The following is a 26,296-nucleotide window of genomic DNA, read 5'->3' on the forward strand; positions in this document are numbered from 1 at the left end:
CCACTTGAATTTACACATCAGTTAATGTTGACCAATTATCCAAATTGATATTGACCAGAGAAAAAAAAAGATAAACTGAATGAAATTGTAATTACCTGGAACCATATTGGATAAGATATTTAGAGAAATATATCAGATGAAAAGTATCCCTCAGGCTCAGTGAAATGAACATCAAATCCTGCGTATTGAACGAGACCTTGTGCATTTTTGTATTACTTTATCGACATAAATCAGATTTATGCTTGAATCAACTCGCTACCTGAAACCAGCTATGTGGAAAATTGTATGACATCAACAAACTGGAGGTCTTTCACTGTTTCTGACGTCTCTTGCTCAATCAGCAAAATGACAAGCAATGTCGTCGCCATGGCTACCAACAGCTTTACTATTTTGTTTTCGGTCGTCATGACAATCAGAGTTGTGCAAAAAATCGTTTGGCATAAAAGCAAGGGTTGCTGTTCTGCTTTTGTGTGTACTTTTCTAATAAAGCCCAAATCAGAGAAATATGGCGCAGTGGTGAGACTTTCGCCTCGCAGCAAGAAGGTTGCCGGTTTGATCCCCACATGGGGGCTTTTTTATGTGAAGTTTGCATGTTTTCCCTGTGACTGTATAGGTTTCCTCCCATAATCCAAAACATGCAGTAGGTTTATTCGAGACTCTCAATAAGAGGGCGCTGCCGCTTTTTGCTCATGCACTTCTTCAAACTTGTTGATTGGGAGGCTTGCTATTCGAGTGAACTCATAAATACATGAATGCGTTTCCAACCGTTGCCTAGCACCCGTCAAGATAGAGGCATATTCTTGTTAGAAATTAATCCAAATTAGAGGACACAAAGGAAAATATAATTTGGTATGCTGATATAAGTCAGTACTGAAAGTTATTGACACATCTGTCACTTAAAAAAAAAAAAAAAAGACATCACATTTAAGATCCCTAAAATGAATTCATTAATTTGTACTCAAATTGCGACTGTAAAATCTCTCGTATGGTTGCAATGTCCGTTTAAACAATAAAATCAGCATAGAGAGAGAAGTACGTTATAAACCATTCAAGATTGATATAATCAGTTTGTATTTAACTGATTTTGGTCAGTTATGGCTGCCCTTGATTGGAAAGTGATTTAATGTTTCTGGCATTATTGCAGAAAGAACCGACATCCCGTCATCTCAAACTCAAAAGTCCCAGAGCGAGTTGCACAACATGCGATTTAGCAGCACCGTGTGGTCGAATAGTCCTTTTTGAGCTGATATCTGCAGTGACTGTTTAATGAATAAACAGCTTGTTGGCATTTCCTTTTTTCAAGTCATGTTTTGCAGTAAGAGGCTCATTCTGAGATGAAGCCAGGATTGTTCCAGCCCTGGTTTTCAGCATTTATTATCTTGAATGACGGGGTTGTTTCTGTCCAGGGGTTGTTGGGGGCATCTTTAGTTTGTCTGGGTTCCGTGCTGCTCAGACTCTGCCATACGTATTGGTATCTGAGAAATATTAGTCCGCTGATAAGCATCAAGATGGAGGCCATGAAGCCTACAACGATGGCGGAGCCTACCTGCTGCCTGGCCGGCGCTGCGGGGAGGTGGAACTTGGGAGGAAAGTCTATGGTGCGGTTGTGGAGCACAGAATTCATGTTCCACACGAGCGGCACCAAGGTACACGTCCCCGTGAGTATGTACAGGGCCCCTGCCAGCGAGAACACGAGTCGGATGTTCCTACGATCCAGCACGGAAAAGTAGGCCATCCTCATAGCGATGGAGCCACTGATATTTCCCACCAGGCCGCCGATGACCGCCAGCACCATCAGCACCTGAGCTGAAGCAATGTCCATCGGAACAAAATCATCCCATATGTTGATGCTCTGACAGTTTTCCATTTTGGGAAGGACATGGCTGTAGAAACACGCCCTCCAGATGCCCACCCAGGCCACGCCTGAATTAACAACGGAAACGTCGGCCACATGCCACAGCCTCCACTCGTTGATGCCCGCTGTGGTCATGGTGAGAATCCATGCCAGGCATCCAGCGAGCAGGCCCAGAAACTGCCAGTGAGCGGTGTGAGCCAGGAACATCATTGCGCCTCTGTGAGAACTAATCCCCTGAGACAGACGGCTGAGACCATGCAGCTTTCCTGACACCCGTCTCCTCTGGTGAAAAACCAAAATATCCATAAGAGTTAAAAGGGCTCAGAAACTCTTACTCACAATTGTAATTCTAAATACACACTTCACTATTTACACACAACTGTGATAGTGATACGAACCTGAAAGGAAAGAGGTCACTGCTTTACATCATGTAAAAAGAATTTTTCATTATGTAAAATGATGACATTCGATAACAGTTGTTAAAAAACCCCTATGAAATAAGGCACTTTTGTCTCTTAGGTAAAGATATACTCTGTTTCATTTGACTGCTAAGCAAGAACAAATAACTTAAAAAAAAAAAAATTGTTCCAGGAAAATATATCTAGAATATTAAATGAAGCTCTGGAATAAAATCAATTCATAATATCAGAAACTTACATTATAACTCACTTATGAACTAAACTATTGCGCAAATTGAAACATCAAATGGGAAGAATTGAACATTAGAAAGAGTTGCATTAAAATATAATTAGCTAATTTTTCATTATATGCCAATTTGAGTCTTTTTGATATAGTAACATTTCCAATAACTCCTCATCTAAGCCACATGAATAATCGAAGTAAAATTAGTTTTACTTTAGTCAGGTTATTGTTGTCTTTGAAATCAAGACCAGTGGCATACTGTATCTTTTTATGTTCCAACTAGCCACAATTTATGTTGCAATGTTTTCTTTTTTTTTCAAACCTTTGCTATGCATATTACTTTATTTCAAAGTGCATTGTTACACCCTTAGAAAAGACACTGGGCAAGCTGACATAGCAAATTATACATATATATGTACATATATATGAATAATATCTAATTCATGGAGGGTTAGACTCCTTTTCACACTATTGCACTGCTTCATTCTCAGGGGCTTGGTTTTGCTCCTCTGGCATTCGCCTTGTACTTTACATGAACGTTATAAAAACACAAGTTAAAAACCTACTATAAAAGGGCAAGAACATGATTTCAACCATGGTTGCATGTCAAGAGAAAAAAAATGGAAGCTATGATTATGCTCATGGTCTCATCTTCACTAGAAACAAGTTAAATATATTTTTATTTGTGTTACTGCACCAAAAATCAAACAGTCAATTGCCAGCAGTTTATGGCAAATGAAGAGGCTATAGATGCTATTATTTATTAACACGCAATACATTTACTGTAGTAATGTCAGTTACAGTAAAATTGTTATGTAGATACAAGCGCTTTATCTTCATTTATTCCCGTCGTCTTTTGTTCCGAGTTTAGAATGATATGTAATTTCAACAAGCGTTTGTAAAAGTTAACACCGTGAATCATTAACATATCTCTATGTGGGGATAATGTAATGCACTCTGAAAATGGAAAACACCGACTCCATCCAGGACAAATGTTGTGACATAAAGAATGTTGGAAAATAGACTATAAAAATCCTTTTCACTCACCTTGAGGACTCATATTGAGTATTTTCACAGATGCGGCGCCATCAGGCAGTTCATTGTGCGACGGGATTGTTGAGCTGAGATGAACTTAGTTCTAGTCACGTTTAAGTCTTCAGGCATGTACATTATCAGCAAAGAGGAGGAACCGGTTATGTTAATCAATGACACTGCAGAATGAGTTTAGAACAGGTTAAGACACCAATCAGAAGTTGGCTTCAGCAGTCTCTTTTATTTGTTATAAAGCAGCGTCGCTGATGAAGTGTTAAGAGTAGAACTGTTGCAGTGCGTGAACCGTGTGAAACGGTCGAAAGGAGTGAAGCGAACAAAATTACAACAGCATGAAGTTACAGACTTAATGTCCAAGCTGATATAAGTTGAATGATGTATCTCCTTTTCTTGACGAAAAGAATGATTCATCTGAACAGTTATTAGTTTTGAAATTAAACTAGACATCAAGTAATAACTGTGGTAACTTTAAAGCAAAATATTTGCTGTGGGGGAACTATACACAGCAAATTAACAAGACCCTCTAAAAAAACAAATAACAAACAAAAAAAAAAACAAAACAACAATGGTCCACTTATTCGTGGCTGTATGAAAAACTAAACAAAAATTTCCTGACTCCAACTGAGGCAAAACCGCACTCATAGGCAAAACATGTAGTGGCATGTAGTAGCATGGTAAAGCCCGCACAGTGACAGCAGTGACATGGTGAGTTTCAGGCACATCAAATGCAGATGGGATCGAGCGACAGTCTGAATGTGAAGTGCATCTTCTCTTTAGTGACGGTGAACAAGTGCTTTTTAAAATGATCTGCCAGTTTCACTGTCCCCCCAAACTAATTGCAGCCGTTGTGGACTTAATGCTTTGTCAGCATAGAAAATGGGGGCACAAAAGGCTTTGTAAAAGGACTATAGTTTATATCGTTCAGGAAAATCCTTACATTTACACAAATATGTGCCAAATTAAATTACGTGAAATATGACAAAAGTTTCAGGATTTGAAACTGCTCCAAACATGATAAATACTAGTTTCTATGCCTGTTAAAATATCATGTGAGATGGCAGCTCAGATCTGGATACAATGTAATCCTCTCCTGCACAGATTTAAAAAGCTACAATAAATTACTAAAAAAAAAAAACAAACATCAAAATGAAAAACAAACGGTGTTAAGGACACAATTGAAAAAGTGTCTATTTAATGCCATGAAAAGCAGCATCTACTGAAAAGTTATTTGTCGATGCTGTCAGTCCAAATGGTGTCGTGGATATTCTGAGACCCTGAGGAGAAAGAAAAAAAAAAAAAAAAAAAAAAAAGAAAAGAAAAAAAAACAGTCCTCAAAAGTCAAAACAGGCTGCAGGTCTCTGTCACCCCCTGCTGGACATGATCTTCAACTGCACTTGGCAGCGACATTTCCAGTCTTTTTGTTAAGAGGTTCCAGTTACTTCCAACAGTATTCCATTTTTTTTTTCAAAAAGACAGCCTCTGCTCAAGGGGCAAGCTGTCCATCAGACACTTGAGTTGCTCCTCACCTAGTTTGATTTTGTCCTCCAGCTTTCGCTGCTCGATGATGAGCGCCGACTTCATCTTGACAAAGTGCTCGTAGTCTGTAAGGCTATCCTCTGGAAGGTAGCTGGCCAGGATGTCATAAACCACGCGTTTTCGGCGATCCAGATTCTCCTTCAGCTCCTTTGCATCCTCGTGCTGTCGGATTAACAGTTTCCTCTTCTCTATCAATGTGCGCTGAACAAGGGAAAAGAAAATCGGGATTTGACAGCGGTGGAGGGTTCAACAACATTTTTCTGGTATCTGCAAATTACTTGACTATCTAATTTCCCCCCCTTTTTTGTAACCTCTCACTATAGGATATCCATATAACTGAAACACAATCTGTTTTACAGTGATGAGAATAAATGGGACTTTTGGAATATTCAATTTCATTTACCGCTTGGACTGCATATTCAGAACTTTAATCCTTTTCGGAACATTCAATCATTATTTATATCAAGAGTAACACAGGCAGACTACTATACTATCATCAGTCAGCTCAACAAATCACTGTTGAGACCATATCAATAATTTGTAGTGCCTATGTGTGAGTGTTTTTTACCAACATGGATTTGTGCGTCTGTGATTTATTTCCCTTATTGAGGAAATTACAGTGTACTCACTTTCTCCTCTGGAGTGACATCCTCCTCAAGACTGTTGAGAGCGTTCTCTACTCGGGCCAGGCGGCCAGACAGTGACAGCAGCAGGCTCACCACCTTGTCCAGGTCGCCGACAAACATTCTGAACTTGTCCAGCTCGTTGGGTTTGCAGACCTGCTGGACCCTGGCCTCCACCTCTTCTCCTAGAGCGTTGTTGTCAAGAACATCCTCCTGCAGACTCTCCCTGGCGTCTCGCAATACCTGGAGCTTCTTGCTGAGGCTGTCGATCAGCTCTTGCTGCAGAAGAGAAAAACAAAGGGCATTTTTTTTTCCATTTCTAGCAGAACCAAATCAAAGCAAAATGTACTTCTTGTGTATTTTAAGTGTGAACTACCTTCTTGTTGGCTAGATCAATGTCCAGTTCATCCTCAGAGTCTTCCTCATCCTGCTGCATGTCCTTCATCTTGATAAGGAGCTCAGCTTTGGGTGCAGACGTGCTGTAATATGTAGAGCTGGTCATCATGGTGACAGCAGCGGCCATGTCATCTTCCTTTTCTCTGTGTAATAAATAACAGTGTTTTTAATGATACAAGGTTACGTAACCTGAGGACTTTGTTTGCAATTCACTCATGTGAAAAGACGTCCTCTCACGTGTTCGTAACAGCCGATCACATAGTTGAAGTTTAATACAGGAGAATTATAATAGCCTCGTCTGAATTACTGTAATTCCGACTTTCAATAACCTACCGAAGTCACTGTATGTTTGGCTGAATAAGGAAAAAAAGTAACCTGCAACACGAGTCGCTGTAAATCCTTTCATTAATTCATTCATTTGTTCATTCTCCACACTGCTTATCCAGCACTCAGGATAACAGGGGGCTGGAGTTAATCCCTGCTCTCATTGGAGGAGAGGCAGGGCTCACCTTGGACTGCTTGCCAGTCGATCACATAGCCACATACAGAGACATACAGCCAATCACTTCCTCATTTACATGTCTGGGGGAAGAACTCGAAGAACCCGGAGGGAACCCAGGCAAACACAGAAAGAACATGGAAATGCTTCTCAGAAAGGCCCCCGTCGGGATTCCAACTGGGAACCCACTTGCTGTGAGACAGAAGCTCTAACCACTGCACCACCGTGCTGATTTATGCTGCATATCCAGTGTAAATCCACTGTAAATTATTATCTTTAAAGGTTTCACATTGAGACCTGACTGATTTTCTTTTGTATGTTTTTGTTAAAAAGCATCTTTAATAAATAGTAAATTAAAACAATAAATTTTGTCTCAACCAAATAGTTAAAACTTAGAACAATGCTGATGTCCAGCTGTGCGTCATTTGTGTGTGTAGAAAGTTATTCCATGTATATTGATCGTGGATCTTTCAATCAGCCAACAATATACCGTATTTTCCTGACTATTGAGCACACATGAATGTAAGCTGCACTGGCTAAAAATAAACAAATAAATATATGTGTACATATATAGGCTGGACTTGTTTGTAAGCCGCACGTTGTAAAATGAGGTATTTACACAGAAACATTTTAGTTTTAATTAAATACATACTGGTGACATCCACAAATCATACTAGAAATGCTTGTTTTCTGAACAGTCCCTAAAACATGGCTGATGAAAAAGACTAATGATAAATAACACAAGGAAAAGTCCATCCATTTTCTATCCCTGCTTTGTCCTACTTCAGCTCATCGCTATCTTCATCTTCCTCCCGCAGACTAAAACCATTAAAGTCATCTTCTTTAGTGTTGGAATTGAACAGCCTCAGAATTTCACGGTAATTTTATTGGTCCAATGTGAGGCTAAATGTTTTGGTGGCATTAAGCTCTTTAACACGCAAAAACACCCCATAAATTAGCCATATCATTGTTTAAGCCGCTGCGTTCAAAGGGTGTGAAAAAAGTATCAGTTTATAGTCCGGAAATTACGGTACACAATACAAAGGCCAATGTTGCCCAATAAAATCGTCTGCCCAGTTCAGTTGTCGGGCTTTTCCTCTTCCTCCCTCACAACCATCATGTCACACTGACCGCCTCCCCCTGACTTCATGGACAACTTCCTTTAGCGTTCTACTTTTTCAGTCTCTAGTAAAACGGTAGTCTGCGAGTGTTACTCCTGAGCAGTGCTCCAATAAACCACTGCCAGCCGATTTAAATATTTACTATCAGTTTCTGATATATCCTGATACCACCATTGACATTGCTGAGCTTGCTTTAAATGCTGTCTCCAGAAAAGAGGAGATGAAGCTCTACTGCATCAAGGTCTTCTTTACACATTCAAGTGACACCACACGCATACACGCATACACACACACACACACACACACACACGAGTGACAATGTAGTCTAAGAAAATGATTTATGTGTCAAAAACTTTAACAAGAATGACAAACATTGAATCATGAGAGAGTAAATCTACACCTTGGCTTCTCTTATGATAATCCAAGTGCATCATATTTTTAGGAAAAGCAGGTAAACTGAAAAGTTAGTCTATAAGCACAAGCTAGAGTGCTGAAAGCTTTTCTTAAGATTATCAAACAGACTCAGATAAAATAATTTGTGTTAATTTTGTTTGTGCATTTCTGAACTCAACAAATTTGGCTACAAATTTACATGGCACATTTTGAGAGATTATAAAGGACTAGCCTGCGGTTAGTTGTGACACATATGGATGAAAACTACTTCCAAATAGAGGAAATAGCATTTTGATTTGGTGAAAATAAATCCTGCTCCAAATGCAGTGACTTGCTGCAGAGAACGCAGAGGTAATGATATTAGCTGAAGTTGACCTGGCAGCAGTACACAGGAAAGCCTGGCAGGAAAATAGAAAAAAACAAACAAAAAACTCAATAAACCGGTAATGTGTAAAAAAGGGCTGACCCAGAAGACACAAACGATTAGAATATAAAACAGCCTCTGTGTTGTCACACACTTATAATCGCAACCGGATTCTCTCTGCAAAACAGGCACTTCGATTAGAGACTTGGAAAAACTGCCACCAAAAATCATGTGCCCTGATAACCCTTTATATCAAGGGAGATGAGATATGGGATTTGAAAAGCACTGGTATGATCATTTGAGAACTAATAAGCACTTACAATTACTGAGCAACTTAAAAAGAAGCAGCTGACCTGTCCTCAGGAGGCCGGGGGACGCTCTGTTTCAAAGACATTTTCTTTCGCTGATGTGCCTCGTCCAGCAGCTGCTCCCCCTGAGGGAAGATGCCCTCCATCAAATCCATAGTGGTCTTCATCTTGCTCTGGTCAAGAATATCAGCTAGCGACTTGTCCTTTCCCATGATATCTCGAGCCAGTAGTTCCTCCCTCTTCTGGTCTTCAGACAGTCTTGCGGTGAAAGTCAGGTCGCCACCGTTTGACTCGTCCGTTGGCTGCTGTGGTTGCTGGCTGCTGCATTTGACTTGATCTACAGCAGTGGGTTTGTGGGACAGCGGGTCCACCTGAGTAGCTGGCATACTGTCGGGCTCTCTCAGACGAGTAAAAGTGCAGAAGACAGAGTCGTGCCCTGCGGCTCCCAGGCTGCCAATCTTGGTTATATCAGGGCCCTCAGCTTCTGCAAGGGGCATTTCATTATGCTGCAAAACTAGGCGGCTGTCCTTTTCTGCGATTCCCTCTGTGTGCACGATCCTGATAGGTACTTTCTTCACTGCTGTATTTTTGTTTTCTATCACCCGTTCCATCCTGAAATATGAGAGAACGAGAGAAATTAGCTTATTTTAGAACTCTCCCTGTATATTTCTGGGAAAGGAGGAGGAGGAGAAAAAAAAACTTGCTGCAACCATATGCTGATTTTAAGTTTCATTGCATGATGGCAACAGAGATTTTTTCCATGCCCAGTGAGCTGGAATATCCAAGACATCTAGACTCCTCCTACTGCTCTGCTTTCTTCTAACTGTAATAATCAAACTGTGCAGGCATACTACAGATAATACCAATTAGCATTGAATAAAGAAGATGAATAAACAACCTCATAATAGCAGCCTCTGTCAACATTTCACGTCTTCTGAATTTGGCTGAATTAAGTCTGAAGCTCTGGTGGCTTTTATAGAAATGCAGAGAATCCCTCTCATATACTGCTGCTTGATAACACTCACATGTTAACTCTCAATAAGCTTCTTTGTATATGCAGAGCAAAGGCACAATGAGTACGACTAAGCTGTGCAAAGACTTCGCTGTTGCAACATTGGCACTTGTGTGGCTACTGGTTAGAATTCTCGCTTACCTCTTTGAGTCTTCATCTTGAACAGAGACAGGAGGCTTATCACTGAGTTGCTGCGGGGAAAACTGCGGCGATGGAGAGCGCTGCCCCTCCATAGTAGCCGTGCCTGAAGGTCTGCAGGAGGAAGTCAGGGGAGAGGAGTCAAACTGAGGATTGGAGGTGGATAGCTGATGCAGTGGCTCTTGTCCTTTGTCCAAAAGTCCTTTGGCCTGCTCAGAATCTCCCTTTGGAGAGTGGGTGGGGACAAAGGCGGAGTTAGGCGCACTGTTAGAGGAGCAGTTGGTAAAGACTTCACTCTGGGAACCAGTGAAGCACTTCTCAGAGTCAGTCTCTGAACATCGGAGTGGGGGAAGCTTCTGCTGAACACTGGGATTCCTCCTGGCTTCAGACGGCAGCTCGTTGTGGTCCTCAGACTGCAGGAGGATAGGCTCTGTAGGACTGGGAGAGATGGATTTGTGGTTCACAGTTGTATTAGTAGCTCTGATTCTTGAGTCAGGGTTGGCTGCAGTCAATGGTAGAGGGGGAGGCGCTGAGTAAAATTCAAACTCCACAGGCTGTTCTCTCACTTTGCAGTCATCAAACCCTCTGTCTGAGAACCTGACAATCAGAGAAAAAAATCTTTTAATTACACAGACAAGCATGGACTATCATCTGCAGCTCAATCAAATAACATACTGTGGCATTTCTCCAGCAGCCACTATGATTAGACAGTGCCAGCATGACAAGACACAATTCTCCCTCTTTTTCTGCTTGTCTCCTTCCTGGTAGCTATTCTGCTGGCAGCCTGACGATGAATATTTCAGCTCCCGCAAGTCTGCTTAGAGGAATAAATAATCCTCCAGCCCAAAGAAGCAAGACTAGATCACTTTTTCCTGCCTGAATCCCATTTGGAGTTCGGAGATTTAACTCTTTATAGGTAAAGAGGGGCACTGACAGGGAACTAAAGGAATGATTGTAAACAGATTTGTGTGGGATATCAGTTGCAGTGGAATGCATTAACTAAGCTATCCTGACTAAAAACATACAAACCGTCCCCTGCCCGATTTCATGCATGCAGATGACATTTCCATACACGGGAACACTCCAATACAAACTTAGTCAGACCTCAGAGAAGAAGAAAAGTTACATTGATCTTTCAGTCAGAAGATACATTGCGAAGACTGTGGGACCAAAGATCGCAATCATTCAAAACTCCCTGAGGGAATTCTTCTAAGCATTTAAAAGTCACTTATTGCAGCTGACACCATCACACATGGTTTGGCCCCTTCCCTGATGATGTGTGGTAAAGTTACCTTGCACCAACATTATACATGACACTGGTGATATTAGTACGAAAATGTGATCAGATAATCAATGATTCTTGCATTCTGATAATATTAAAAGTAGGTTTAAGGTCAGGGAAAAACATTATTTTTTTACTGTGAGGGTTGCATTAATTAGGTTGAAGTAAGATTAACCAAATAAAACACTCACCTGAGTAACTTTTTAACCCTGAGCAGCAAATGTGAAAAGAAGATGCATTGGGCATCCATAGGGTCTCTGAACCATCGGTTAGTTTCCCTTTATGCTTGACTCAATAACACTCTTTGGGTGGAGTCTGACTCAATGACTGGTTGGTCATCTTCCAGAATGCCAGCGACAATTACTTCCCCCATACTGTTATTGTAAGGGAAATCCTGAGTGTCATTGGCCAATACAATGAGGTTGCCAAAGACAAGATACTCTACACCACTCAATGAGTTTCACTTGAGTTTAGAAAAAGACGCCTGAACTACTGGTTACAAGCCTATGACGTCATCTTCACAACGTGATCAGACAGCAAAGAAATGCACTGCTCACTACACAATTTTTTAAATAACCACACAGAAGATAATTCAGGTTGATGTCAATCATTGTTTTTCTAGTGGACAAGTCAACCTGTTTCAAACGTCAAACAGACCTAAGACATACTGTATACCAACCAAAATAATGGATCTAATGTTTCTAGTCATGCAGCTTTGACAACACAAATTGGGGCATGCAAGTGTTTGAACAGAGTGGTGTTCTTAATGTTGTGTAAATTTATCTTCTTCTAAAACATGTCACTGTAATAAAAGTAAGTAAATAAAGTATGACAGAATGCCACTCATTTTGTCAGTCATTTCTACATAATTTAAGAGCATTTAAGGATGGCTTTGAATCAATCCACATATAATGTAAACATTAAAAAGGGGGGAAAACTGGTCCAACAGGTGGATCCAGGTTAACATAAAACAATAACTTTTTACTGTTACTGTACGGTGCTAATACAGGATTCAACAAATGAATCACCCTTCCTACAAAACAAACAGCAACTAAAAACACATTATTTACAGATTGTGACAAAACCTAACCTCTGCGAACCTCCTTTAATAACTTCCACTGGTGTCCTCCTCATCTGTAGTTACACTTGCACATATACAAGCATATTCTCATACTGTTATTGTAAATTGTTTCATAGCGACTCCACTTGTTTGCAAATATCAGTTCTGCATCAAAAACAGTTGCTTTTAGAGAATCAAAACATTGAGGAAAGTGATTAAGTTCTGAGAGAAATTAGTGTAGTTCATTACTTACAAATATACATAATTTAAGGATTTAAGGGAAAGAAACATACACTGAAAGACAACTCTAAATAATGTATTTTGGTTGTTTACACACAAAGCTATTAATTCTGTTAATTAGGTATTTTTTTAATATCATGCTTGAAATCTTTTAAATAAGAATCTTGTGTGAATGACACCTTAAACCTATTTTACCATCAACAGAAAAAATATGTAGAATTGTAGAAAACAATAAGTGTTCTTGGAGCTCTGTAGAGGTTTATCTGCACACAATATAGCATTAAGAAATCAATATGATTTTGTATGCCAGCATGCTAAAACTGATGAAACAGATGGATACAACCTCCACCATAATATAGTTGCAAAAAGAGACAAAATTATTATAACTCATTATTTACATTGCAATTAGTATAGTATATGTAGATAAATTTTAGTATAGTGTTTGGATATCAAAAGGATTCATCCTTCATGACCCTTGACTATTAAATTCAAGGAAATACATCTGAGTGCTGATTAGGCTTTTAATCAATTGTAACAAATATCATTTGGTGATAATTTCATTGAGCAAGCCCCTCTAATTGTATAGTCTTCTTGAAGAATATAATAAAACAAAACAAAACAAAAACACTACCTCACAGTCACATATATGCTCAGACTCCTTGCCTACAGAAAACACCTCCACTTTCGCAAAGCTCACCCAGTGAGAGGCCTTATGTTGTCGCAGCTGTGCCAAAGGCATTGCTATTTGTACGCCTTGACCGATTACAGAATTTACTTTTATCATTGAAAACTAATTCCCTCAGAAACACACAGATATCCAATAAAAATGCTGACAGCTCAACGCAGTCAAGTAGAATCCTGCATTTAAGAGTATTTTGTTTTCATATTACCCCATAGACTGTTGAAAGATAATCAATACCAACCTTGATAATATATGACAAAAACAACTGATGGCAGTGACAAAGAGTGTTCTCATTCGAAAAACATGTAAGTAGTATCCAAGTGGATTTACTCACCCTGTATTAACGGTGAGAAGTTCAGCAGGTTTTCGCTTTGTTTGGCTGTATTCTGTCTCAGACATTACAGGCATGGGAATTTTCTGCCGAAAAAAGTGAGCATGCGCACAAACATACACACACACACACACACACACACACACACACACACACACACACACACACACATCTGAGATTGTGCAAAATGATCAAAAAATCTACATCTCTCATTCAAAAAGCCACATGCTTGTCTTTGTTTCTTGTATCTAACCAACTCACGTTAAACACTTCCGTGCTTCCCTCTGTACCTTGTGCTGAGGGTGTGCCATTGTGAACAAACATGAAAGTACTATTTGACTAAGCTTTTTCCTTGTTTTCCCTATATCCTAGGGTTTGTCTTGATGAAATGTAAAATAAACCTTCAAACTAGAATCAAGTTAAAATAAGAACTTTCGCTGAAATATATTGTTCAATAGAAGCTTTTATCTATGCAAGAACGATTTGATAATCCATGAATCAGTCTGTGTACTCACCTGCCCATACATGTCAGCTGAAGGAGATGATCGAGATCTCTCATGGAGACAGGAAGGTTTGCTACTTTCATCTGGTCCTGTATCCAGGATATTGTCAGCTGACCAGTATCGTCCAGATGTTCTTGTCTCTAGAGGTTTCTTCTGAATATTCCACCTTGCTTCATACTCAGCGAAGGTACCTAGTCTTTGCTGTTCTAATACAGACTGCTTGTGTGCTGAAAATGAACCACCCTCAAGCTCTTCAGTGTCGTCTCTGGTCCTGCTCCCTTTTGGTATGTGTTTTGTTTCCCCAGAGGATCCAAGTTCTTGGGCCTTGTTCTCAGTGGGGTTCTCTGGATAGGTAGGACATGGTAAGTGATCGGGGAATACTGTTTTTCCACTTTCTTTTTTCTGCTGTTCTATTGAGGAGTTTGTATTTTCATTGCCAGAGCAATCTTCTTGCACACCAACTTCATGGATTTTGTCAGGTTCAGAGAAGGACTTTATCTTCTTTTCCGTTGGAAAGCGTTTTCTCCCACCAATGCGAGTTACTTGACCACCTAAAGGTCCTGATTTCCTCATTGTGGATTCTGACACAGTTGGTAGAGGAGTGATATCTCGCCTTGTTATAGCAGAAGCCTCGGCTTGTTCTAATAGAACTGGCTCCAAATCTTTCCTTCTGAAAGAGGTAGCCTTAAGCACCCGTGCCTGCGCTTCCTTCAGATTATCCTTGTAGGTGATGGTAAAGGGACTATCGGCAAAGGATGGGGCTGTGCAATCAGAGGACTTCCAGACATCCTGATCTTCAGTTTCACCCTCTGTACCAGGGAGGGTAGCAGCACTTTTACTTTTTTGCAGCTTGGCCCTACTCATCTGGATTTCACTTCGCAATGTTGTGGCAAAACGGTCACTCCGTCTCATCTGCTTGTTCTCAAGGGTCTCATTGGAGTTTGTGTCTCTCGATTTATCATCTTGACTTGTGGCATCCTTGGATAGAGAATGAAGCATGGGGGTAACCTGAGGGCAGATCTTGTTACTCACAGGCCAGTGCTTTTTTGTGTCTTGGGTTAGTTCTCTGTGCTGCAGAGGAAGAGACCTCCGTTGTTCAGTCTGTTTGCTGGAAGGACAACCAGAGTACTGAGCCTCTGCATTGTGTGAGTTGAATCCTCTCTGGTTTCCTCTGTCATCGTAATTCAAATTTGGTACAGAGAATTCTTTAAAGGATGGAACTTGCTGTTTGCTGTATCCATTACTGTCTCTGCAGTGTGAAGAGTATTGTTGTTGTGGGGGTACATGATACTTCACTTTCGTGACTGTTTGGGGGCTGAGAGTTCTTTGCTCATTTCCAGACTGTGTCAACTCTATGTCTGTGGGGCTTTTTTTGTCCTCAGCTTTTCCTGACATGGGCAGTGGGTTAGGCTGTGTGGGATGGGCTGAGGTGACACAGTAACTGCGGCCATGTCCACTCCCATTTATGTTTTGGTCAGCTACTCCAGTTGCCTGGGAGGTGCTTGAGTTTCTCCTTGAGTTCTGGGTTAAGTGCTGTGCAGAACTATTTGTAGGTTGTTCCTGCATACCACAAAAGTAGCCACTTAAACTCTGTGGTTTTGGACTAGGTGTCGTCCGGGGCTGTGAATAAAAAGTGCTTTTATCACTATGATGCCTGTGATGATAAGGGTGATTTACATTGGATGGCGGGCCTTGCCGAACATCCGTGCTGGACAAGGAGTAATGCTTACTGCATTGGGTTTGGTTTGATTTATCAGATGAAGAGTAAAAACTGCCCCTTTCACTTTTTGGAGATATATTGTGACTACTGGGATTTTCAGGGGATGCCTTACAAGGACCATGTGAATTAGCTCCTTCAGGATGAGATATGATGAGCCCTCTTTCATGTACCTTTGTAGCAGCAAAACTGTCACTGCGTGCTGGTGGGGGTGGTGGGGGAGGAGACGGGGAAGTGGTCTTCTTTTTTTCAGGAACATGCCAAACAGGCCCAAAACTAGTTCTACTTGAAGTGGAATGGCGAGAGCCTGCCTGATCTTCGGTTTGTGGACCATCGCAGCCTCCTGGTATTTGGGGGTATGTGAGTCTATCATCCGGTTTGACTCCTTCGGTCAGGATTTGGCTGTTTCTGCCACTGCTGCTTTTTCCTCCGACATCCCACTGATTGATTTTATACAGCATATTCTCTGTTGAGGCAGCATTGCTTTTTGAGAGTGTATAGTCTGGGGTGCCTGAACTGGTGGAGAAGGAGCTGTAGGCAGAATCTCGTTTTCCTCCTCCTCCTAGGTGCTCCATACTGTTGTTTGACTTTGCAGGTGACAGTTGACCACCAGGATAAGGATGTGAGACATGTTCTAGACTATCCATACTGCCATGAGAGCTGAACTGGTCGGACACTCTGCAAAGGTTTGTTTGCTCCCATCCATAAGTGAGATCAGTTGAGGAAGAGCTGCATCTCAAAACAAAGAAAAAATATGTAAAACTCAAGCTAAATCATATTTGTCTTCAGCTAGACATTTTTTTTTCGTGATTGTTGTTTATGACATGGTTAAAGGTAAAATTATGCCCGCTTTCAAATGTCATACCCATTAGTCAAAAAAAAAAATCATCATATGAACCAATTCAATCAGATGGAACATAAAATGAGGATACATTATGCTTGGTGTTGTCATCTCAATGTTTTTAGCTTTCAAAATATAAAAACCATGGGACTTGTTATGACAATTTAAATTCAAACTTCCTTACAAAATCCCTTTAACCATAATCAGATACTAAAAATTATGAGGTCAAACGTCATAGTTACCTTGCATCATATGTGGTGTGCCAGGCTGGTGTGGGTGGAGACTGTGTTTTAGCGGTCTCTGATTGGCTTTCGTTGAACTTGGTAGAATGCCAGGAGTGAGGCCTGCTTATGGGTTCATTCCGCCTGTAGAGAGAACAAAAGTACTGAGTGGATTAGCTACCAAACCTTTATGGAAAACAATACACGCCTCCAAATTCACCCACCAGCCAATTTAATAGGTACACCTGTCCATTTCAAATATCTTATTAACCGATTATACGATGATAACGTCGATTAAATTTTAAAACCAGCTCAGGGTGTAGAAGCCTGTGGATTGAACAAGTCATGATTCTTGTGCAAAGGTGTTGTGTTGTTGTACATGGTTTGCTATACATGGTTTGCAAAAGACCTGTGCTATACTGCAACAGAATCTTCAGATACTGGAGTCTATCCCAGATGCCATCAGACAGAGGCGGGGTACGCCCAGGACTGGTTTCCAGTCAATCGAAGGGCAACATATACAGCCAGCCAGCCATTCACTGTGTCAGTCGCACATCTGGGTAATTTTCCCAATTAACCTGCTGCATGTTTTTGGACTGGGGGAGGAAACTGGAGAAACCTTTCGCAGACACGAGGGCAACTTGCAAACTAGACACAGAAAAGTTTGCTGTTGGAATTGAACCAGGGGCCGAAGTGCTTACCACTGCGCCAGTTAAAGTTACGATGAAACTTTGAGGAATTAGATACAGGGTTATTTTGGCTGAAAACACACTGCTATCATTAAAACGGGAAAACATTTTTGATTTAACCCAAAAAAAAAAAAAAACTAGAATAAAAGTATCAAATTTGAAGAATAGGAAAGACCTTCTACAGGCTTGGTTTCCATCTTTATTCTTTTTCCTGTAGAGGAATAGTTGAGCAAATGTACCCATATCATAGCCATCAATGTTCAAAATATTGTGTAAACTTGTCAAATAGCAATTCGCTACAACCCTGGTATGCACAACGTTGTCACGTTGATACTTGACATAGGCAAGTTGGAGCAAAAAGAAGAAAAAAAAAGGGCCTTTTTTTAATCAATTTGAACATTTTGGGACTAACTGACCATGTTCATCCCCTTAAGAGCACAGCTGAACAATTCTGATCATTGTTTATTTCATGCATTAAAAAAGTATAACTTCACATGTGACACATGGCCTTGACATACACAAGTTTTGAGTCAAAGTAGGCTAAATATAGGCTGTAGTGGAATGAGAAATTCATATTAAGAAGTTGCTGCTTTGGTACTATAGCAACTGATATGGATATTGAACATATATTAGAAGCAAATAAATAGCTATGGATGCAGTTGGGGGTTTAGACGGATTCAGCACGGTGTACCTGGTAAAGTGGCTTGTGAGTATAAATCTTTGTATATGCAAGTTCATAATAGTGATTGCTCTACAACGTACTGTGTCTGTCAAAGCAACTGACTTCTTTTTCAACATTCAATTCATCCCATACATATGAAAAATTGTACATGAAACATACCCTTTAAAGCAGTTCTTTCTGTTATGCATGTCAGGAGAGAGTAGAATGCTTCAACATATCAGTATAGAAAGAAATCAACTTTAAAATTACATGAGTATAGACAGAAAGTATATGTAGATATCACAGGAAGACACTGTGTTGCATGCAACACACATGGAATGAATATTATTGGATGAATAACACACACAAGACAAATGGGCATGCCACTGGGGTAGGAAATAAACAAAAGCAGGGGGCTATTTTCATGAGAATATGGATGTATATCTTTACAAAACAAATGATTTATTAAATCATGGGCACATACTGCAACAATGAGGAGGAGATGTAAAACCAGGTTAGGTAATTCTAACTATGATGAATTCACAGAACTGTACCTCATGGAACTTCGCAAAATCTTCGTAAGAAAGCTTCTGGCCACATGCACGTCATTCTCTGAGGGCATTTTTTGAGCAACAATATCCACCATTTTCACATTCCTGGGCAGCAGGGGGAGGAACACACACACTAAGAGCTCAGCAACACGTGAGTGGTCACATAGTTGATAACGAAAAGACGTTTGCCGACTGCGGTATTTACATAAACAAAGTTGGTAGTCCTTGCCGGCTTATGGAAAGTTGCTCTCACCATAGCACAGAATTTATTGACCTAGAAAGCCAAACTAAGTTTCACGAAAGTATCATCAAACACACTGCTTTTAATTTAGCAGACAGTGTCCATGGCCTTGGATATCTGGTGTTAGGGTACCCTCTACTGGTCTAACTGAAGCCCATGTCAAACAGAAGAGATGTTCATGCAGGAATGTGATAGCCATGGATGTGATGTACATATATCATAGAAGACAATTCTGCTGACACATAGTTTGATTCATTTGTCATAAGCTCATTATCCGAACATGATTTAGGTGAAGAGAGGTAGTTGGGCTCAGACTCTGCCATATGGTCTCAAGGGGAACACACGTCCAGCATGGGGTAGGGGGGGCTTAGAGAATTGAGAATCTGTTATACAATCAGATCAGCAACCTCAACCCGTAATCCAAGCTGTCGTCTGCCTCCCAGACAGCATTTCTGTTCTCCATGAGTGTAAAACTCTTTTCATTTGACAAAAGTAAGGGGCTGCGGTATTCCATTGTAGTTCTCCCTATGATGATATTGTGATATTTGTGGTCTTGGAAGCACAATTTGGAAAATAAAAGTATTTTGGGAGCCCAATTTGGAAGAACAAAAGTCATATGGGGACATTTATACAGCAAAACTATGTACAATTCCATGAATACTTGAAGTTAACAAGCAAATTAGGCAAACACATTATACATATAATGTTGCCATTCAGACAGACTTAGTAGCTATGTGACTGTATGATTGGTAATATAGAAGTATGATGAGATTAACTATTGTATTCTATATTGTAGAATACAATATGGAATATTTCATACCTCAAATATGCTAAATAATGTTAAAGAATATTTTGAGTTAATTTTATGAGCAAAAAAATGCCTGATAACACATGAAAGGTAAGTCTGATGTAATCCAAATGAAAGGAACTTTCTCTTCTCTGTTGTTGATACTGAGTGATCTAAAATGTTGCTGTTTAACAGTTTTGCAACATTTTCATATATTGCTACATTGAAATTTTTCTGAGATTTTTAGTAAGCATGAAAGCACCACATAAATTCAACATCCTTGAAAAACTCCTTTTCCCAGGGTCATAAAGTACTTGTACTTATTCCTCTGATGTAGTAATGTTATTTTTTTCCTAAAGAGGTGACAGCGAGTCTTGAGGGATTAGCTCAATGCCACTTTTTCTCTAAGTTTAGTCATCCATTACTTGGGAAAAATGGCAGTTTCTGAAAGCTGCACTTAAATTTCTTTCAGATAATCATTTCAGACAATGGTGCTAGCAGCATTGGCAGCGTTTGTCTCTTGCTCATAAAAAAAAAGATCTAATGACAATCTCTTATTTTTTAGTTACTGGTGAAACTGGTAAACTGATAATTTCATTGTCTTCTTGTGCTGGAGCACATGGGATTTCCTTGTACTTTAAAAGGTTAAGCAGGTGTCTATACTTTCTGGTATATTATACCCCAGTTTTTGATTTGGGATGTAAAAATCTAGCTTGGTAAGACTGGCCAAAAATTTGTACATATGCAACCTATTCAATTCAAGAGTTTATTTTCATCCGATGTTTTATGCTGGGTGTTAATCTTTTAACTGTTCTCCCAAGTGGTTGCTAGGAAACACTGATGTTATTATGGTCAAGAATTTTAGACAAAGCCTTCGTTTGTTTTTGCTGTCATTGGACCCTGGACGGCTGTACAAAGCCATGGGGTCAAGAGGTCCAAACCCCTCAGTCACCTTGTCTTTAGTGATCTGATGACAAGGTCTAAACAACAGTGTCCTTCAGATAGCGACTTTTTTCCGACTAAATAAATTGCTGGGAAAAATTAACAAACATGTTTTTTTCAGTTGAATTGTAGACTGTATTTCCATTAACAAATTGAGACACAAAATGTAATTATTGTAAAAATTTGGGACAATCCCTCAAAATAAATAGTGGATTAGAGTTAAAACCTATTTAAAGGACAAAAAAAAATCCAACATGGATCTTAGTCTTCCTTGTCTGCTTAGAGCCTGTGTTTCTGGGGCACTTGGAGGTAGCCACACATGGCGCCAGCTATTGGTATGCAAATGAGCCGTGTTTTATTAGGCCTATCGTCAGGGCTACAGCTGGGCCACCACAGATATGTTAGGAAAGAGATTCAGTTGGCTGGAATGGGGGCAGGGGCTTTATCTCACTTCAAATGTGTCTAACAACTCCCTATTTAGTGAACAGCTCAAATATCCATACAACATCAGATTTAACACATGTTCATATTCTAAACAAACTAAGGACCCACTGATTGTGTAAACCTCACAATCTAGAAGTGGTAAAAATCACAGACAAATGTATTGACAGAATAAGCTCAAAGATTAATTTGCATTTAGGTTTCAATGTTAAGTCTAGTTGATCATGGCTTAACCCAAATGATATATGACATCTAGAGTGATAAGGTAAAAACAATGAGAAGAAGAGGGTATTAGGGTCAGAAACCAATGCAAAAGTACCCCAATGTGTTCAACCCCCCCCCCTTTTATATATCTAAACATAACAGGGCAATAGCTGTAGGTGAATTGGACTTTTAATAAAAAAGGATTAAAAGCAAATGTGGACTCACCCTGCATCTGCGTTGAGAAATGCAAATTGACCCCGAGCAGAAAATACCTACACAATCGCAATAAGAGTGAAGTTGAAGTTGGACAACAAAGTGAAACTGGCTGAACCCGTGGGCTGGTCAGGCACCACATGCTATAAACTCTTCAAGGTCCTTTTGCATCATTCCTAAACTCTACCTTTGACCAACAACAGGCAACCACATACATCAATCGCCTACTCTTAATCGCAACATTAAACAAAAAAAATGTCCATTTCTAAAAATGGGTTTCTCCTAACAGAATTAGGTTAAACAGAGTACAGATTTCCTCCAGGATTACAGGAGGTTTTACCCTAGAAAGGGACTGGAGAGTGTATGGAGAACGAGGGCTATTGTTACAGCCTGTCCCCTCCCAGAATTCCCAAACTTTGCCTTGTTTCATTGGCTCTAAGCAGCTAATATGCTAATGATGGGATGGAATACTGGACTCTTCTCTTACCATCTCCCCTGTTGTGAGACTGACATGCATTTCTCCTATAACCATGGCAACAGGTTGATCTCTAGGCGGCAAGGGCACCTTATATCCCCAAAGCATAGTAATGAGCTTTGCAACTCCTTATTCCACTTTTATCAGGCTAATTTAAGCTGTTTTTTCCTCTTGACTTTCAGCTGTGATTTGTGTTTATAAGAAAAAGGCAACATGAACATTTTTGTTAGTTTTCCATATTGTAAAATGTTATATGTTCTTTCTGAATTTAATTAAACAGAGCTGGAAACATCAAAACTAAGTACAATTGAAAATGAATTGTAGCCGGTCACCACATATTTTGAGAGCAAAATTTGAGTTTGTTGTTCACCACATTTTGATGAGAGCTGCTTGTGAGGCATTCTGGAAAAATGGACAACACTGAGATGTCCTTTTGTCACAGAACAGAATTGTAGTTTTGATAACAGGACAGAGTTTGTGCATGTCTCTGCTGTACTACCATCTGTGCGGATGACGAGAGGAAAAAGCACTTTGCTCTCTTTGCACACAAATAAAACGATGACAGACTTGATCATATTGTGAATGACCTGCAGTTCTTTGGTCATGCTATTACAATGTTTTGATTACATTAGTTTTATACCTAAACAAAGTAGCATCAGACTAATTCTATAGTGCACTTAAAAAAACCTTATAACTGATAGTATGTATGCAGGCACTCTCCCTGCAAAAAGGAATCAGGTGATAGAATTGTCATCTTTTAGCGATACTCTGGTATAACTAAAAGCTGGACAAAAGATACATGACATTAGTGACATTATGAATAAGACTGAGTGGGTTGTCCACTTTGTTCCTTTGCTGTCAGTAATGATCAAACGGATGATTAAATTAAAATATTCTCTTAAGTAATTTGTTGTTGGAACTAGCCACCCTGTCCTTGAAACAAAAGCAACCAAGGGACCTACACAAGTAGTTAAGTTTTAAGATTATGGCCAACTGCCATCCAAGTAGGTGTACTCAGAAGGCATTCAAAATTACAATTAGTATGGTGTCATGCGCAAAAGTACCAAGATATAATGAGGATGCACATGCCCAAACTGCACTTGCAGGTGAGTGGTTGAATTCCATTGTTGCTTTGGATCCCACAAAGGCTTTCTTCAGCAGACCCCCACAATCAAACCAGTCAGATTTCAGGCCGGATAATCGGACCATGATCACTATGTAATGACCAGCACATTCCTGGGCTGAGTAGCATACCAGCTGTCAAATCAGTGGGTACCTGCTTAACATCCATAGCCCACAAACACCTTATTAATGTTTGCCTGAATTTGAGGGTACTGACAGCATCAAGTTCATCATGTGTACTGTCCTTTAATACAAAATAAACCAAATAACCGCAGATGCACACTCAGTAACTCCAGCAAATGATTCATAGCAAGCATCCGTGGCATTCAAAGAAAACTCAGCATTTCATAAGTATGCAAGAATAAACTCCACCCATTTGAACTTTTATAAATGTGCTTAATGAGCAACAGTTTTCATTTTTCTCTATCAAAATTTAAACAAAAACTGAATTACTTTCTGATCAGGGCATCATAAGATTTTATTGGAACTGAAAAACTGAATAATAGGCAAAGTGCCTCAAAGACTTATTTAAACTCACCTTGCCATGGGAAAAAAAAAAAAAAACAAAGGTAAAGAAATGTGCAAACTCAGGACTATGCTACATTGCAATGTCTTAACTCTGATTTCCTCAGCTGGGACCAGCAATTTTAAGAAATCTGCTTACAACAACAATTCGGCTCACAGCATTCCAAACATACTATATGGGTTTATTTAGCAAAACAATAACCAGTTAATGTAACCCACTCCACTGTGAACCCTCATGAATGTGTACACTGTAAATTAGCTCAATAAGCTTTTGGGATTATAAGATTTAACATCAAATTGTGATAGCCAAACTCACCTAAAATAGGCAAAAACCATAGAGAAATATTGGAACTTTAACACAAATTATTAGAATTGACTGGTGCTGCAGATGTCATGTCCCCCAGAGCAATGAAACAGACTAGTCCTGTGATTTTAGCTTGGCTGTGAAAAGGACCACAATGCTATCACCAACTTCACGCTTCAGTTGTTAAGTTAATGATTGGATATAGTGTAAGCACCTCAAGGGAAGGGGGAGAGGGAGGCTAGTCCAGACTGGAGGAGTCCTCATTGAGTTCACAGTCTTCTCCAATCTACCTCAAAGTACAGTGCAACGAAAACCTTAGTCAACATTGAACTGATACACTGATGCTTTCAAGGAAACACCAGACAGTTAAAGCGACCCAAATAATCTGATTTGAGTCTTCTAAAGTCAAGTGTGAAAATAAATCACATGACATTTTTGACTACTCAACTGCAGATAAAGCAGTTGTGAGCACGAGGCAAAACATTGACATATCACCTTTAAAGCTGATTGTGGCAGAACTTGTTAGCAAATGGCTGCATATTTACACTGTCAGCAGTTATGGATTAACATCGTTTGGACTTGTGTCTGTCCACCTGGTGAATGCAAGTGTAATATTCAATCTCCTTTAGCCTTTGCCAACAGCCGAAGAAACGATCTTGCTCTTTAGCTGCTAAATGCTCCCATTGTTCACCAGCCACTGTAGTTGCTAGCCCTCTCCCATTTGGTGCTGAGCAGGTAGCAAATATTTAATGGTTGCTCAGAGACTATTCCCTCCTTTGCAATGAATGGATCCAGTGAAGATCTCAGACCATTAAGGCAGTTTACATACTGTGTGGAAATCAATAGAATAATCTGACTTACTGTAGAGTTAGAAGTAGAGGGCTTATAGCAGTGACTGACGATTAAAAATGTAAAAATGAAATTATAACAGTGTATATAGTTTCCAACAAATAAATCAAAATTAGCTCTAGCATTACACAATAAAAATGTGTCTATCCTCTGCTTTTGTCTGAATTTTTTTTAATCCATATACCCTCATCTGCTTCAAAAAGCAGAGGTTTTTAACACAAAATAAGTACATGCCATACAAGTGCCATGAGCAATGTCTATCGATGTGATTTATTAAAAAATTTGCAAAAGATACATACACTCCACCTAACACGAATAAATGAATAAATAAAATGAGATTGACAGTAATATTCAGTGGTTATTATGAAACTATACTTTTCTCATCTGATCCACTGAAGCTGATGCACAGTTATGTATGCTCAGTAGTTTTACCTGTGTGTTCAATCTGATGTGAGACAAGCCTTTTTCAGTCACTCCCCTCCCCCAAACGGCAAAGGCAACCTGATAATAGTCACTGCATGCAAAATAAGTGGCTGAATAGAGCTCCTCCCTTATGCAGTTTGCTGGGAGAGCGCACCTGTAGACTGGAGCAGGTTCTGACAGCTTCCGGGTCCTCTAAACTTTCCAGCATGTTCCCAAAGATAAAAAGAAGGTGCTTCCAAGCTGATACTTACATATGCTGGCCGATTAGGACACACTCAAACACAAATTTAGAGTAAAAGTAATGACATGGAATTCTATAAATTAAAATAAATAAATAAATAAATGGCGACGTGTATATACTATGTATTATGCTAAATGCAGATGCAGAATACATGTTTGTTCTTGAGGCCTTATAAAGCATCAAAGTCAGTTCTGTATCAAAGATGAGAAGTAGGAAGGAACATGGGAATCCCAAGGGACTTCAAGTCTGTCCCTAATACAATGTGAACAATAGGACCTGTCCATAACGGAAACATCTTTTGCCATTTCCAGCAAACAAAAATGGCAAAAGTCAGAGTCTATAGCAATCCTGTTCTTCAGTTTGAGCTCCTTTTTCAAACAATACCCTCACTTTTCACAACAGAAAATGTTACTTGTAACTGTATCATGCACAGACATGCTAGCTGGATCGCATGCCACGACAACCTTAACCCTTTTTCAATCTGATAGTGCTTAGTGTCATAAATATCAAATGAGCACAACTGAATGTGTACAAATCTGATTGAATTTCAGGAAAATATTATCTTTGATTGCCTTTTATTAAGTTTGAAGTGTGCTGAATCAGATCAGAGTGGATGTCAGTTCCACTCTGGTCACATAGAGAGCACATTCATTCAATTTCAAATGTTGACTGAATAGAAATTTGCTGTATGTAAGAGCACATCCTGGAAACAAAACACGGACATGTCTCACAGAATTAAATTGACAAAGAGCATTACAATTTCTTTTGAACCAAGCTTAAGATACAAAACAAGCTCATTAAGACCATGTATTGT

The 26,296-nt window shown here is 39.7% G+C and overlaps 2 protein-coding genes across 4 annotated transcripts in view; both read right to left on the minus strand.

Moving 5' to 3' along the window:
• Window positions 1-408: 408 nt before the first annotated feature.
• Window positions 409-4,881, minus strand: cldn34a (claudin 34a). Its single transcript, XM_086161769.1, has 2 exons — window positions 3,545-4,881; window positions 409-2,137 (listed from the first exon to the last, which is right to left on the minus strand). Exon 2 carries the CDS (start codon window positions 2,063-2,065, stop codon window positions 1,325-1,327), a length of 741 nt encoding a protein of 246 aa, XP_086017895.1. The 5' UTR covers window positions 2,066-2,137; window positions 3,545-4,881; the 3' UTR covers window positions 409-1,324.
• Window positions 3,751-26,296, minus strand: part of shroom2a (shroom family member 2a) — a 35,219-nt gene continuing 12,673 nt past the window's right edge. Inside the window, exons 4-13 of one of the 3 annotated variants that reach the window (XM_086161766.1) lie at window positions 18,719-18,820; window positions 18,345-18,392; window positions 16,836-16,958; window positions 14,048-16,481; window positions 13,536-13,618; window positions 9,941-10,534; window positions 8,833-9,399; window positions 6,083-6,245; window positions 5,713-5,985; window positions 3,751-5,284 (exon numbers count right to left, since the gene is read on the minus strand). In XM_086161766.1, coding sequence (XP_086017892.1) covers window positions 5,012-5,284; window positions 5,713-5,985; window positions 6,083-6,245; window positions 8,833-9,399; window positions 9,941-10,534; window positions 13,536-13,618; window positions 14,048-16,481; window positions 16,836-16,958; window positions 18,345-18,392; window positions 18,719-18,820 — 4,660 coding nt within the window. In that variant the 3' untranslated portion in view covers window positions 3,751-5,011. The remainder of the gene's footprint in view (window positions 5,285-5,712; window positions 5,986-6,082; window positions 6,246-8,832; window positions 9,400-9,940; window positions 10,535-13,535; window positions 13,619-14,047; window positions 16,482-16,835; window positions 16,959-18,344; window positions 18,393-18,718; window positions 18,821-26,296) is intronic. The other 2 variants (XM_086161767.1, XM_086161768.1) reach the window with 2 other exon arrangements.

This window comes from Fistularia commersonii, chromosome 16 (assembly GCF_037954325.1).
Source record: "Fistularia commersonii isolate RoL2024-O1a breed Wild chromosome 16, RoL_Fcom_v1.0, whole genome shotgun sequence".
Taxonomy (NCBI): domain Eukaryota; kingdom Metazoa; phylum Chordata; class Actinopteri; order Syngnathiformes; family Fistulariidae; genus Fistularia; species Fistularia commersonii.

Bases quoted from the DNA above. Each gene is read 5' to 3' on its own strand.
- cldn34a (XM_086161769.1), bottom strand. From the start codon at position 2,065: ATGATGTTCCTGGCTCACACCGCTCACTGGCAGTTTCTGGGCCTGCTC.